Source organism: Monodelphis domestica, chromosome 2 (assembly GCF_027887165.1).
Source record: "Monodelphis domestica isolate mMonDom1 chromosome 2, mMonDom1.pri, whole genome shotgun sequence".
NCBI lineage: Eukaryota > Metazoa > Chordata > Mammalia > Didelphimorphia > Didelphidae > Monodelphis > Monodelphis domestica.
In genome coordinates, this window is record NC_077228.1 from 399308211 (window position 1) to 399324546 (window position 16336).

The 16336-nt window shown below is 35.5% G+C and overlaps 1 protein-coding gene across 6 annotated transcripts in view; it reads right to left on the bottom strand.

Moving 5' to 3' along the window:
* Positions 1-16336, bottom strand: part of ECHDC1 (ethylmalonyl-CoA decarboxylase 1) — an 81134-nt gene that overhangs the window by 36160 nt on the left and 28638 nt on the right. For all 6 annotated transcript variants that reach the window (XM_056818739.1, XM_056818740.1, XM_016428886.2 and 3 more), the window contains 2 exons: positions 9980-10032; positions 8121-8201 (listed from right to left, as the gene is read on the bottom strand). In XM_056818739.1, the coding sequence (XP_056674717.1) occupies positions 8121-8201; positions 9980-10032 (134 nt within the window). The remainder of the gene's footprint in view (positions 1-8120; positions 8202-9979; positions 10033-16336) is intronic.

The following is a 16336-nucleotide window of genomic DNA, read 5'->3' on the forward strand; positions in this document are numbered from 1 at the left end:
ACATTGTGCCTATGTCTATAAAATTGTGTTTTCTTCTAGGAAACAGGAAACTCATCAATTGCTCAAAGTAATGTGGATAGGCAGTTGAAACAAGATCTTAGTTTCAAGAAACTATTTATTTCCAGAATACCAAGAGTCAACCTGTGGTATAGGAGGAAAAGTACTACAAGCTGCCACTGGAGGGCAATTGATAGAAAGGGACAGGAGCAACACAGGGACTTCAAGGACAAGGATTGACTGTCAAGAAGGTGATACCTGCAAAAGCTCTAAGAAATTCAGGTCAAGACCCGTTTTTCAATAAGAAGGAAACATTTTGAAAGAGAAATTAATGAAGTACAAGATCAGAGACAGAAGTAGACACATAAGATAATTTTAAAATCAAAGGTAGGGGGAATAAGAGCTTGAGTTAGTGTCTATTATCAAGATCCAAATAGTTGGTATACCAGAGTCTAAGCACAGGGGAATAAAAAGCAAAAAGTTATATGGAAAACTGTTGTCAAGGACTAAACTCACTCCACTGGAAGACTATTGGTTATGCAGAGTTGTGATTTAAAAGGTCCTTCATTAGTGCAGCAGCATGGGTTTCAAAGGAATTTAGGCATGTATCTCTTGGATTCCATACAAATGTTACATAGAGGCTCCAAGAAATGGATTTAAACAGCTGTAACTAAGACATTAAGGCATCTGAGTACAGAACATCATACCTAGCATTAAGGCATCTGGTCTTGTGTATGTTCTGGGGAGAATATATTCAGAATCATGTAAAATACAGCATTATCAAATGTCAGTTTCAAAAAATTTTTAGGGACTTCCGGTCAAGATGGCGGCTTAGAGAAAGCTAAAGTTCAGATCTCCGGAAAACCCTTCCCGACCAATCTCAAACTATAAGCTCCTAAGGCACCGAAATTCAAGATGATCAACAGCACAGACCCTGGGAACCCTCTTCCTGGACCTGGACCCGAATCAAAAGGTACGGCCCCCCTCAAAAGCCAGAACCTGAGATCACTCGGACCTCAGGGGTAGGAGCGCAGAGTCCAAGGCTCCGGGAAGCCGCAGCCCCGCCCCGCTCAGAGAGCAGGGTCTTCTGAACAACAACCCTCAGGGCCTTCTATCCGAGTCCCAGTGAAAGTCACTGCCCTCGGAGCTCCTCCGGCAGAGAACAGGGTCGAAACAACAGCAACCCTCAGGGCGGGCAAGACAGCCTCACAGGCTGGATCCTGCTATCCAAGTCTCAGTGAAAGTCCCTGCCCTCGGAGCTCCAGGAAGCCGCAGCCCATCCCCCTGCAGGCCGACGAAACAGCCTCACGGCCAGCTATTCTGAAGGCAACTTCCGGAAAGCAACCGGACCCAGAGAGCCTGGGGAGAGTGTGGCCTCGTGGTCCGACCCTTCCATTCCAGTTCCAGTGAGGCATATTCAGTTTAACCCAGGGAAAGCTCATAGAACCGACAATCTGCCCAGGACTAAAGCCTCTGAACACCAGACAGAGATAAGAAAAGCTAATCCTCCCCATTCAGAGATGGCAAACTCCAAAGAAGCACAGAAGCCCCAAAATACCAAGAAAAATAAGAAGAAAGGGGTGACTTTGGACACATTCTATGGAGCCAAAATACAAAATACAGAGCAGATAGAAGATGATATACAAGAAAATACTCCAAAACCTTCCAAAGGAAATGGAAACTCTCCACAAACCTATGAAGAATTTGAATCAGAAATGACCAAAAAGATGGAAGCCTTCTGGGAGGAAAAGTTGGAAATAATGCAAAAGAAATTCACGCATCTACAAAACCGGTATGATGAAACTGAAAAGGAAAACCAGGCTTTAAAGGCCAGAATCAGGCAGCTGGAAGAAACGATCGTGTAAAAGAGCAAGAATTAATAAAGCAAAGCCAAAATACCAAGAAATTAGAAGAGAACATAAAATATCTCACCGACAAGATGACAGATCTGGAAAATAGAGGGAGAAGAGATAATTTAAGAATAATTGGACTCCCAGAAAAGCCAGAAATAAACACCAAACTGGACATGGTGATACAAGATATAATCAAAGAAAATTGCCCAGAGATTCTAGAACAAGGGGGCAATACAGCCACTGACAGAGCTCACAGAACACCTTCTACACTAAACCCCCAAAAGACAACTCCCAGGAATGTAATTGCCAAATTCCAAAGCTATCAAACAAAAGAAAAAATCCTACAGGAAGCCAGAAAAAGACAATTTAGATATAAAGGAATGCCAATCAGGGTCACACAAGACCTTGCAAGTTCTACTCTGAATGATCATAAGGCATGGAACATGATCTTCAGAAAGGCAAGAGAGCTGGGTCTCCAACCAAGAATCAGCTACCCAGCAAAACTGACTATATACTTCCAAGGGAAAGTATGGGCATTCAACAAAATAGAAGACTTCCAACTTTTTGCAAAGAAAAGACCAAAGCTCTGTGGAAAGTTTGATACCGAAAATCAAAGAGCAAGGAATACCTGAAAAGGTAAATATTAAGGAAAGGGGAAAAATGTTATCTTCTTCTTTTACTCAAACTCTCTTCTATAAGGACTACATTTATATCAATCTATGTATACTAATATGTGGGGAAAATGTAATGTATAAATAGGAGGTAAAGAAAGACCAAATAGAATAATCTTTCTCACACAAAGATTCACATGGGAAGGGGAGGGGAAGAAAACTCCTATAAGAAGGAGAGGAAGAGAGGGGATTTTGTTTTTTTTTTTTAACTTAAACCTCAATCTCAGGGAAATCAACTCTGAGAGGGATCCATTGTGATCCATTGGGATCTTAAATTCTATCTTACCCAACAAGGGTAGGGAGAAGGGAAAACCAAGGGGGGGAGGGGGAGAGGGAGAACAAAAAGAGAGGGAAAGAGAGGGGGGAGGGGGAGGGAACAAAAAGGGAGGGACTAAAAAGGGAAACATCAAGGGAGGGGACAAGGGGGACTGATTCAAAGTAAATCACTGGACTAAAAGGTAGAGCCGAAGAAGAAAAGGTTAGAATTAGGGAAGGCTATCAAAATGCCAGGGAGTCCACAAATGACAATCATAACTTTGAATGTGAATGGGATGAACTCACCCATAAAACGTAGATGAATAGCAGAATGGATTAGAATCCAAAACCCTACCATATATTGTCTTCAAGAAACACACATGAGGCGGGTTGACACCCACAAGGTCAGAATTAAAGGATGGAGTAAGACTTTCTGGGCCTCAACTGATAGAAAGAAGGCAGTAGTGGTAATCATGATATCTGATAAAGCCAATTCAAAAACAGACCTGATCAAAAGGGATAGGGAAGGTATATAATTACAAAATATAATTTTTGTTAAAAGGGACTCTAGACAATGAGGAAATATCATTAATCAACATGTATGCACCAAATAATATAGCACCCAAATTTCTAATGGAGAAACTAGGAGAATTGAAGGAAGAAATAGACAATAAAACCATACTAGTGGGAGACTTAAACCAACCATTATCAAATTTAGATAAATCAAATCAAAAAATAAATAAGAAAGAGATAAAAGAAGTGAATGAAATCTTAGAAAAATTAGAATTAATAGACATATGGAGAAAAATAAATAGGGATAAAAAGGAATACACCTTCTTCTCAGCACCACATGGCACATTCACAAAAATTGACCATACATTAGGTCACAGAAACATAGCACACAAATGCAGAAAAGCAGAAATAATGAATGCAGCCTTCTCAGATCACAAGGCAATAAAAATAATGATTAGTAATGGTACATGGAAAACCAAATCTAAAACCAATTGGAAATTAAACAATATGATACTCCAAAACCGTTTAGTTAAAGAAGAAATCATAGAAACAATTAATAATTTCATCAAGGAAAATGACAATGGCGAAACATCCTTTCAAACCTTTTGGGATGCAGCCAAAGCAGTAATCAGAGGTAAATTCATATCCCTGAATGCTTATATTAACAAACAAGGGAGAGCAGAGATCAATCAATTGGAAATGCAAATGAAAAAACTCGAAAGTGATCAAATTAAAACCCCCCAGCAGAAAACCAAACTAGAAATCCTAAAAATTAAGGGAGAAATTAATAAAATCAAAAGTGATAGAACTATTGATTTAATAAATAAGACAAGAAGCTGGTACTTTGAAAAAACAAACAAAATAGACAAAGTACTGGTCAATCTAATTAAAAAAAGGAAGGAAGAAAAGCAAATTCACAGCATTAAAGATGAAAAGGGGGACAGCACCTCCGATGAAGATGAAATTAAGGCAATCATTAGAAATTACTTTGCCCAATTATATGGCAATAAATACACCAATTTAGGAGAAATGGATGAATATATACAAAAATACAAACTGCCTAGACTAACAGAAGAGGAAATAGAATTCTTAAATAATCCCATATCAGAAATTGAAATCCAACAAGCCATCAAAGAACTTCCTAAGAAAAAATCCCCAGGGCCTGATGGATTCACCTGTGAATTCTATCAAACATTCAGAGAACAGTTAATCCCAATACTATACAAACTATTTGACATAATAAGCAAAGAGGGAGTTCTACCAAACTCCTTTTACGACACAAACATGGTACTGATTCCAAAACCAGGCAGGTCAAAAACAGAGAAAGAAAACTATAGGCCAATCTCCCTAATGAATATAGATGCAAAAATCTTAAATAGGATACTAGCAAAAAGACTCCAGCAAGTGATCAGAAGGATCATTCACCATGATCAAGTAGGATTCATACCAGGGATGCAGGGCTGGTTCAACATTAGGAAAACCATCCACATAATTGACCACATCAACAAGCAAACTAGCAAGAACCACATGATTATCTCAATAGATGCAGAAAAAGCCTTTGATAAAATACAACACCCATTCCTATTGAAAACACTAGAAAGCATAGGAATAGAAGGGTCATTCCTAAAAATAATAAACAGTATATATCTAAAACCATCAGCTAATAGCATCTGCAATGGGGATAAACTAAATCCATTCCCATTAAGATCAGGAGTGAAACAAGGATGCCCATTATCACCTCTATTATTTGACATTGTATTAGAAACACTAGCAGTAGCAATTAGAGAAGATAAAGGAATTGAAGGCATCAAAATAGGCAAGGAGGAGACCAAGTTATCACTCTTTGCGGATGACATGATGGTCTACTTAAAGAATCCTAGAGATTCAACCAAAAAGCTAATTGAAATAATCAACAACTTTAGCAAAGTTGCAGGATACAAAATAAACCCACATAAATCATCAGCTTTTCTATATATCTCCAACACAGCTCAGCAGCAAGAACTAGAAAGAGAAATCCCATTCAAAATCACCTTAGACAAAATAAAATACCTAGGAATCTACCTCCCAAGACAAACACAGGAACTATATGAACACAACTACAAAACACTCGCCACCCAACTAAAACTAGACTTGAGCAAATGGAAAAACATTAACTGCTCACGGATAGGACGAGCCAATATAATAAAAATGACCATCCTACCCAAACTTATTTATCTATTTAGTGCCATACCCATTGAACTACCAAAATACTTCTTCACTGATTTAGAAAAAACCATAACAAAGTTCATTTGGAAGAACAAAAGATCAAGGATATCCAGGGAAATAATGAAAAAAAAACACATATGATGGGGGCCTTGCAGTCCCTGACCTAAAACTATATTACAAAGCAGCAGTCATCAAAACAATTTGGTACTGGCTAAGAAACAGAAAGGAAGATCAGTGGAATAGACTGGGGGAAAGCAACCTCAGCAAGACAGTATACGATAAACCCAAAGATCCCAGCTTTTGGGACAAAAATCCACTATTCGATAAAAACTGTTGGGAAAATTGGAAGACAGTGTGGGAGAGACTAGGAATAGATCAACACCTCACACCCTACACCAAGATAAATTCAAAATGGGTGAGTGACTTAAACATAAAGAAGGAAACCATAAGTAAATTGGGTAAACCCAGAATAGTATACATGTCAGACCTTTGGGAGGGGAAAGGCTTTAAAACCAAGCAAGATATAGAAAGAATCACAAAATGTAAAATAAATAATTTTGACTACATCAAACTAAAAAGCTTTTGTACAAACAAAACCAATGTAACTAAAATCAGAAGGGAAACAACAAATTGGGAAAAAATCTTCATAGAAACCTCTGACAAAGGTTTAATTACTCATATTTATAATGAGCTAAATCAATTGTACAAAAAATCAAGCCATTCTCCAATTGAAAAATGGGCAAGGGAAATGGATAGGCAGTTCTCAGATAAAGAAATCAAAACTATTAACAAGCACATGAAGAAGTGTTCTAAATCTCTTATAATCAGAGAGATGCAAATAAAAACAACTCTGAGGTATCACCTCACACCTAGCAGATTGGCTAACATAACAGCAAAGGAAAGTAATGAATGCTGGAGGGGATGTGGCAAAGTGGGGACATTAATTCATTACTGGTGGAGTTGTGAACTGATCCAACCATTCTGGAGGGCAATTTGGAACTATGCCCAAAGGGCGACAAAAGAATATCTACCCTTTGACCCAGCCATAGCACTGCTGGGTCTGTACCCCAAAGAGATAATGGACAAAAAGACTTGTACAAAAATATTCATAGCTGCGCTCTTTGTGGTGGCCCAAAACTGGAAAACGAGGGGATGCCCATCAATTGGGGAATGGCTGAGCAAATTGTGGTATATGTTGGTGATGGAATACTATTGTGCTAAAAGGAATAATAAAGTGGAGGAGTTCCATGGAAACTGGAACAACCTCCAGGAAGTGATGCAGAGCGAGAGGAGCAGAACCAGGAGAACATTGTACACAGAGACTAATACACTGTGGTATAATCGAACGTAATGGACTTCTCCATAAATGGTGGTGTAATGTCCCTGAACAATTTGCAGGGATCCAGGAGGAAAAAAACACTATTCATAAGCAAAGGATAAACTATGGGAGTGGAAACACCGAGGAAAAGCAACTGCCTGAATACAGCGGTTGAGGGGACATGACAGAGGAGAGACTCTAAATGAACACTCTAATGCAAATACTATCAACAAAGCAATGGGTTCAAATCAAGAAAACATCTAATGCCCAGTGGACTTACGCGTCGGCTATGGGGGGTGGGGGGGAGGAAAAGAAAATGATCTATGTCTTTAACGAATAATGCTTGGAAATGATCAAATAAAATATATTTTAAAAAATTTTTTAAACATGAAATAAAACTTTGTAATTTAATGTCTCTTAAATATAATACCACATGTCTTAAAAACAATTTTATTGATATCTTTTTATATTCCATCCCTTATCATAAAGAATAAAAAAAATGGAAAAGAGAAAAAAGTTCTGCAAAACTAACAGATACATCTGTGAAGTCTGATGATAAATAATGACACCAGAGATGGCAAGTAGTTACTACTGAACCAGATTGAAATGTAATTGTGAAATATTTAATGGCACATATAAAAATGCAATAACATACAGATAATGTTAATATGTGGCTTTCTAAATCATTATGTGGCCTATGGGGACATCGGAGTACAGTTTAGTGGCCTTGTTTTCATTTGAGTTTGATACCACTGTTCAATATCTATAGTCTCCCCTCTCTGAAAAGGGTACATTCTTACCCAACTTCTCTGTTCTCCAAAAAAGATCCTTAAAGTTCTTTACCATGAGTAACCAACAGCACTGCAAAAATCTAGGAATCACAGAACATGTCACTCTTGCTAGTGAGAAGGCTGTTTCTGCCCATTTTAATCTTATTTTACTTTTTCTTAAGTAACTGGTGTATATCTTATTTGTGAAATATACTAACCTGGAGTTGAATTTTCACATCTTTATTTGTCACCCTTTCCCAAGGGCTACTTGAATTTTTGCCAAGATGGATATGAATTTACTCAAATAATAATTTTCCAAAGGCATTTAAATAATAAAAATAACTAATTAAAGAATAAGATTAATAAAATACATAAATATATTCTTCAAATGATTTCTGACAAAATAAAATTGTTTAATGATACATAACTCTGCTTACATAACAAAGTAACATAACATAATATAACATAAAAGACACTGCCAGTCATCTCAAATAATGCGTGTATATCTGTGTAAGAAATAACACAATTTTTATGGTACCTGAAATCACATGCTGTGGTAAATTCTGCTCCTCCACCCATTGCTCTTCCTTGAACCAAAGCAACACTTATTAAAGGCAGCCTACATATTAAAGAAAAACAACAGAGTATTATTAAGTGTTTTATACTTCTAAATATCAATTTGCAAGTCCTACATCAATCTATGAAAAGATTCAGTGGATGAGCTAAATTATTACAATGTGTTATAATCAGAAACGAGCTCCAAAAAAGCCAATGAAACCTTGGGCTTTCATTCTGAATGGCAGCAGCATGGAAAGGGGGGGGGGGGGGGAATGGAAGAAAATACAACTTTTAATTCATACTAAAATTACTATAATCACTGTCCCTAAATGCCTCTGTGATTGAGCATATGGATCAACTTTCAAGCTTACTTCCAAAGACATTTAAGTTCTGAAATAGCAAACTGGAAGAAGGCACACAAGGAACTGTGAAAGAAAAATTCATTGTATAAATAGACAATAATTCTTTTACAAAATGTTCATCTTTTATCAAGTACCACTGCCGTACACTAATCATTCAACTCAAAACTGAAGTGAATAGAACTTTCTATACATGGGATTTAAAATCTGCCTCAAATGTCCAAGGCACTAGCTGTGAACAAAAATTAGGACTTAGTTTTCAGCTGTCCCTGAGACTTCAGTCACCCAGGAAAAAAATTCCATATGGCTATGAAGGAGTCCCATTATTCCTGTCCACATTCTATAATATTAAAGAGAGCCCCCCCTCCCAATCAATCAGTATTCAAGAACCTGAATAGGACTGTGTAAGTGTGAGCTCCATATCTGTTTTGTTATGAAAGCCCTTATCAAATATGTTACTGCTACTCATGACAGTAGCTCATGGGCTAATAAGTGACAGCTATGGTCCTGAAGTAAAACAAGGCATTTAATTATCTACCAAAAAAAGTATAAGTTGTTTAAAATATAATAGAAAAATATTTTGAAAATAGTTTATCATATATAATATTCAAAACCTGTCAAAATTTATAGAAAAATCCTCCAAATAATGGACTAGTAGGGGAAAGGGTTAAGAGAAAATGGTTCTCAACTGCAAAGAAAAAAAATAACAAAAAGAAGTCTTTTACATATTTTTCTCAGGAAATGTCCAAAAGTGGGAGCTGGAGGTGACAGCCCTGAGGAAAAAGCAAAATATTAAAATAAGACTATTCTATATAGAGATTTAGGTACCAAAGCTACCAAGCGTATATCTAGCAAATTAGATAGGTTTGATAAATACAGATAATGAGCATGATGAATTTCCATAATCTTGTTTCATCACACTCAGGAGAAAGAAAAGACTAATCACCTCAGGCAGAGTTTGTACCTCAAAATGTATAGTGCCAGGCTACTTGCCTCTTCACTGATGCAAGTCCTACCCAGGGCTGTGCTCAATCATGTGTTTTCTCTTTGCAAAGCATTCTTCACACTACCATATCTCTCCTTCTTCCTCATAGCCATTCACTTATACAACTAAAGATCCAGTTCTGGAATGGCCTTATGGCATCTCCTGTATAAATATTTCCTTATCTTTACTTAGCTTAATCCCCCTAGTATCTTTACTCTTTAAAGTGTTTGAGGTTCAAAGTAAATATGCCTTATACAACATTCTTCAAATCTTAGCAAAGTCCCAGCACACAACTGGTGCTCAAACATTTGCTGACTATTTGCTTGCACATTACCCATATCAATGACAGTCAAGTCCACCAAAGGAGTAGAGTTCATTGCTAGCATTATTATTTTCAATGACGAATTTATTTTTAATCTTAAGGCTAGCAGAGGAGTTTCAGAGAGTTATTTCTAGTAGCCTGGGGCAAACTCAGAACAAAAGAAAAGATATTACCTCATAAATCTTGTTAAGGTGTTTTGCATAAACATGCACAATTCCACTCCATCCTACAAATGAAAAAAAAAATAGAGATCATATACAACTGTTGTGATTACAGTACAGAGGAAAAATTGCTTTTCTGAATTTAATAATGACCAAGTTGCAGAGCTTAAAAGTGAACCTGCCTTTCCTCCATTTTGCAAACTTTGTGAAGTTCACATAAGAAATTGCATTCCCCAAATAATTGCTTTGATATTTTCTGAAGCAGAATTTCAACTGGAAACTAAAAATCAATATATATATATGTATATATATATATATTATATATATATAAAACTTTGATTTACATATATAATATGTAGGTAAGGATGGTAGAAGCCAGGAAAATATTAGTGTTGATAGTTAAGCACTTTAATAATAAAATCAATTATTCTGATTTATATAAAAAAAAGCTTTTTCTTAATCATCCAATCAACAATCTTTCCTCAAGTATTTATTATATACAAAAAACTGTAAAAAGAAGTAGAGATACAAAGACAAAAGCAAAACATTCCCTGACCTAAGGACTTTAGATTTTAAGAGGGGAGACAACAAAGGAAAGAAAAAGCCTATCAAGTGCCAAACACCATGCCAAGCATATTATTAACATCTCATTTAATCTTCACAACAAGCCTGGGAGGCAAATGCTATTATTCTCCCTATTTTATAGTTGAGAAGCCTAAGGTGGACAAAGCTTATGTGACTTGTCCTGGATCACACAGCTAGTGTCTGAAGCTGGATTTGAACTCAGAACCTCCTGACCCTAGGCCCAGAGCTCTACCCATTCTTCTACCTAACTTCAAAGACAAATATAGGTCTATACAAATGAATACCAGGTAACCTTGAAGGGAAAGTCACTTGTAGCTGGCAGTAACAGAAAAACCCTCATGTATTTGGTGAAACTGAGTTGAGTAATGAAGGAAACAGGAGATTTGAAAAGACAAAAGTGGGGAAGGAGTGCATTCAGATCTTGAGCGCCAACCCAAGCAAATACATGGAGATGGGACATCACAGTTGTGTGTGAGGAACAACAAAAGTTCAGCATTGCTGCATTGTAGTGTGTGTAGATGTTGAAATGAATAATTAATTTTAAAATCCAAAAGAGAAGACAATCATTACTGTATGGTTATGGAAATATATTAGTTCTTCTATAATGGGAGATGTAACCTCTTGAAATCCTATCTGCATTGGGTATGGCATTTAAGACATACAAGGATTAAACTTGTGATTTAACTATGGCAAAATTATATAATAATTTTACAAATGTCTTATGAGAAAGTCATAAAGGTAATGGGATTGACTTGAAATTAATCTTAGGGGGTTCAATTCCTCCCTTTCTCAAATTAGGATTTAATAAAAACAGGCTATTCAAATGTATGATATGGGGGTGGACATCCATAAAGTCATTCAATGTTAGTTATTGTTAGTTCAACATTGAGTACTTCTTGTTTTGATGAGAATGCTTCTCAGATAATGAAAACTATTAGAATAATGGCTGTTAATGAAATAAATGAGCCAATTGATGATAGAACATTTCATATAGTATAAGCATCTAAGTGATCTGAGTATCACCATGGTATACCAGATAATCCTAAAAAATGTTAAGGAAAAAAGGTTAAATTTACTCCAACAAATATAATGAAGAAATGGATTTTTGTTCATAAATCATTAAGTATATATCCTGTAAATAATGGGAATCAGTGGACAAAACTACCTATGATAGAAAATACAGATCCTATTGATAAAACATAATGAATAAAATAAAATAAAATCCCTTTATTTGTCTGATCAGTAATAATTATAGCAATACTTTTATTATTATCACTCCCAGTTTTAGCTGCAGGAATTACTATACTTTTAACAGACCAAAATTTAAACATTACCTTCTTTGATCCTGCTGGTGGAAGTGATCTTATTCTATATCAACACTTATTCTGATTTTTCAGCCACCCAGAAGTCTACATTTTAATCTTACTTAGATTTGAAGTTATTTCACAACTTTCTTAAACATACTTTTTTAAAACTTCTGAAATAGAAAAAACTGAGGCAAACAGGGTTTAGTGACTTGCCCAGGGTCACCCAGCTACTAAGTGTCTGAGGCCATATTTGAAATAAGGAAGATGAGTCTTCCTGACTCCAGGCCTGGGGCTCTGTCCACTGTGCTGCCTATCTGCTCTGGTGTTAGAGGTAATTAGAATCTAATGGAGTATATGATTAGGGAAGGGTGAGCTGGTCAGGCCTGTGCTTTAGGAAAAGCATTCTAGATCTAAACTCTATCCTACACCGCCTATGACCTATCAGGTATTTATTTGATGACAAAATAATTTCTTGGATTTTTTTTTTACTTCCTTGCTAAAATGGTGTTATGGTTTATATTAGCAAAACTTTTATGAGAAATGGCAAAAATAATATTTGGTGTTTTCCATTTCCCATTTTTTAACATTCAGAGTTCAATTAAATAAGTCAGGCTGAGAATATTAAATTGTACAGTGTCATCTTTATGCTTTCTTCTAATTTGCTGTCATTTTTGACAATTGCTTTAACTAATTTCTGATCTGCCTGCCTAAAAGCAACTAATTCTGATATAACTTATACATCTATGAATAATTATTTCCTATATGTTGATTATATTATATTTCAATTCTTGTGACTGGAGGAAGGAAGTACTGCAATAGCTAATATACCTTTTGACTCTTTTCTTAAAGAAAGTTAAAAAAAAAAAGCTTTCCTGAACTTTTATGAAGCTTCTAAGTTCTCAAAAAATGTTATATATCTTTGATTTATTAGACTTGAATCAAATTTCCAAATATAGTTGATTCAGCTCTAAGTTACAGAAAACTCTACAAAAATGTATGTCCCCACTCCCCATATCTCCAAACTGTTTAATCAATTCATCTAAAAACTATGTATTTTGATGGCTGTGATATCACTTGTCTCAAAACAATATTTATTTATAGTTATGTATAAAATCAAAACAGCACAATCCATATTTTCTCTAGTTCTTTCCTGACCTATCTCTGTACCCTGTCATAAACCTTTTCAAGATTATTCCTGGAATTACAGCAAATATTTTGTCTTCTATTCAACCAAGGATTATCTGCCTTCTGTAACACCATCAGATGTCATACTACTTTTTGAACATATATTTTGAACATATAAGTAAATTTCTATATATATGTATATACATATGTGTGTATATATGTGTATATGTGTATATGTGTGTATATGTATATATGTGTATATGTGTGTGTATATATAATATATATATATATACCGCTCACTCTTCAAATAAATGGCATTAGAACCAACCATTCTTTCTTACATTTAAATAATCTGGGGAGGAGAAGCCTTTGTAAAATAAAATAAAGGAAATTGTAAGCCTAATAAAAGTTATATTTTATGCTATGATAATTAAGAGACTCAATGATCTCTCTACTAAAAACTTAAAAAAGAAACATAGTCAACAACATAATCATAATAAAAATATTTAATAAGTATAAATCATTTTATCAGAACTTACTTGAGTTTTAATCCATTCTGTCTAAACTATTATATATTTCAACTATCTATCTCATCATCTTAAGGGCAGAGAATTTAACACAATTTCACCAAATAAGCAGATAATTCAGTGATGCATTTGTGACTAAAAGAACAGAGTGTTTACTACAGAAAGAAAAGCTTCTTTTACAGAGAGACTATTTATATGGTCATGTTAACAGTTTCAGAGTTCTCAGTTGGAGTAGAACAGCCTCATTCAGATCTTACAGCTGCATCTTGTAAACATTTCTAAGTCTTAAGAGTCAGGAAGCTATTTTAAATAAGTTAAGTATTCTATACATTTATACTCATTACTATGGCACAATTATACTAGGAAAATAAACTAAACATTAATACTTTCACACGTTCTGTTTTGTATGATTTCTGATATACTTGAAATGCTTCTCTAATTCATTCTCTAAAGAATCTATCTTCTTTCCTCCTCAAGACCCTCACATCTCTACCCATCCAATCCCACCTTTCAAACTGAGAGACCCTGCCTCTTATTTTACTGATAAAACAGTAACTCCCTCTTTTTCCATTCTCTTCACTGCAAAACCCAATGACATCATTGTCCTTCATTCTTTCCTATTTTTCCCTGACTCTGGGAAAAAGGTAGTCCTTTCCCCTTGCAAAGACCAACCCTTTTACATACGTACTAGATATCATTCCATCATTCCAACCAATAGATTGTATCTTCAATCATCTTCATCCCCCTCAAATTTTCAACCACCCCTCATCTAGTTCCTTACCTGCTGCTTTCAAATATGAACAAGTTTCCTCGATCCTTAAAAACCATCTTCATTATATATTACCATCCTCTCAATCTATCAAGATATGTGATAATATAAATGTATACAAATCTATACATAACGTATCTACATTTTTATTTTCTCAACCAAATTCCTCAAAAAGAAAAAAAAAACCTCACTGATACCCCTACTTCCTTCATTCCACCTATTGTAATTTGCTTTCTAATTTCATCACTCAACTGAAATAGTTTTTTCCCAAAAAAATTACTGATCACCCCCTAATTATTAAATCTGTTGGTCTTTTCTCAGTTTTGATTCTACCTACTATTTTGATACTATTGACCACATTTTCCTGAATACTTTCTTCTCTGGTTTGAGACATCAATCTTCCTTTGTTCTTCTACTGTCAAAACCATTTTTTTCCCCTGTCTCCACTGGTAACTTATCATCCACCATCATGCTCCTAATTGTGGGTGTACCCTAAGGTTCTGTTATCTCCTTTCCTCCTTCTATAATCTTTTTGTTCGTTACCTCATCAATTCCTGTCAGTTTACCTTTCTATCCTGTAAACCTTAAAATTTCACAGACTTATGAATGTTAAAAATTTTACTCCACATTGAGGAATCCTCCAATTCCCTACTTGAAATAATTCCCTACCAGATAGTGAGAACTCTACTTGAATGTGAAAACTCCTTGCTATGGGAGTATCACTACTCCACCCCTACTTAACACTGCTTTAGGGGAGAAAACTCCTTGCTAAACAATGAAAGTACTTGAAAACCATACTTATAAAGGAAAAGAGTTCTTTGAGCCATGCCTGTTTTTGGAATTGATACAATGGGATGCTAAGTGCCTATAAAGGTGGGGCAACTTGTAAACTACTTAGACCTAAAAGGTGAAAACTTACTCAGAGGTTTTCTCTTAATGAAATTAGTCAACACAGCAGCATTTTTTTTCTGACTTACTAAAGAGATTAATCTACTCAGCTGTGAATTCAAAATGGGCTGTCTTTTGGAAAACATCTACAGTGATTGGTAGATGGAAGAACTTAGGGGAGGTGACATAGGAGATTTTGCCCTTAAAAATAAGAGCTCAGAGAAGAGCTAGAGTTCATTCTGAAACATTCAGATTGAGGAGGAATCATTCTGAAACATTCAGATTGAGGAAGGACTGATTCTGAAACATTCAGATGGAGGAGGGAGCTGGTGAAAGCAGCTGAGATGATGCTGGCCTGGTGTCACTAGAATCCTTGCTTAGGCAGACCTTGTGGTGACTGACTGACTGATCTCTCTCTCTTAAGACTCAGGTCTAGGCCATGTTGGCTTAAGGCCCTTCATATTTATTTCCTTTTTCTCTCTTTCTCTCTTTTCTCTAATTCCTCATTGTATTATTAATTAAAATCTCTATAAAACCCAGTTGACTTGGATATTTGAATAATTGGGAATATTTCCCTGGCGACCACCTTATATTTGATTTAAAAACCAAGACACTGTAGTGAAACATATTTTCTGCAATCAAATTTACTCACCCTCTCTTATATCTATCACAATTTATATCTCCCACCATTTTAACTCACTACAGTTTATGGGCTTCACTATTTTAAATCTCACAATCCCCAACTGCTTAACACATATTGGAAAGACCCTCACTCCCTATGACCTCTCCTGCTGAATGGCTGGCTCCTCCCAGAAGCTCAATTTAAGGAGATCAAAGTCAGGCATTCAGGCATTCCTTTTACAGATTACAACCATTTTTTTCTTGATTTAGTAATATATAGGATTTAGCTTCTTATGCTTGAATACAGCATATATCCATGTCAGTTTGTAGCTCAGGTTATTTTAAAATTTCAGTGACAAATGTCTTCAGTTTTTATGCTTATAGAAATATCACCTCCCTGATTTTCTTAATGTTCAGAATCTTTGTGTAGTTTCATCTGCTATCTTTAATATATTAATATGGCATTCTTAAAACTTTTCTTTTGTAGGGAAAAGGACCCATATGTACAAAAATATTTATAGCAGCATTTTTTGTGGTAGCAGAGAAT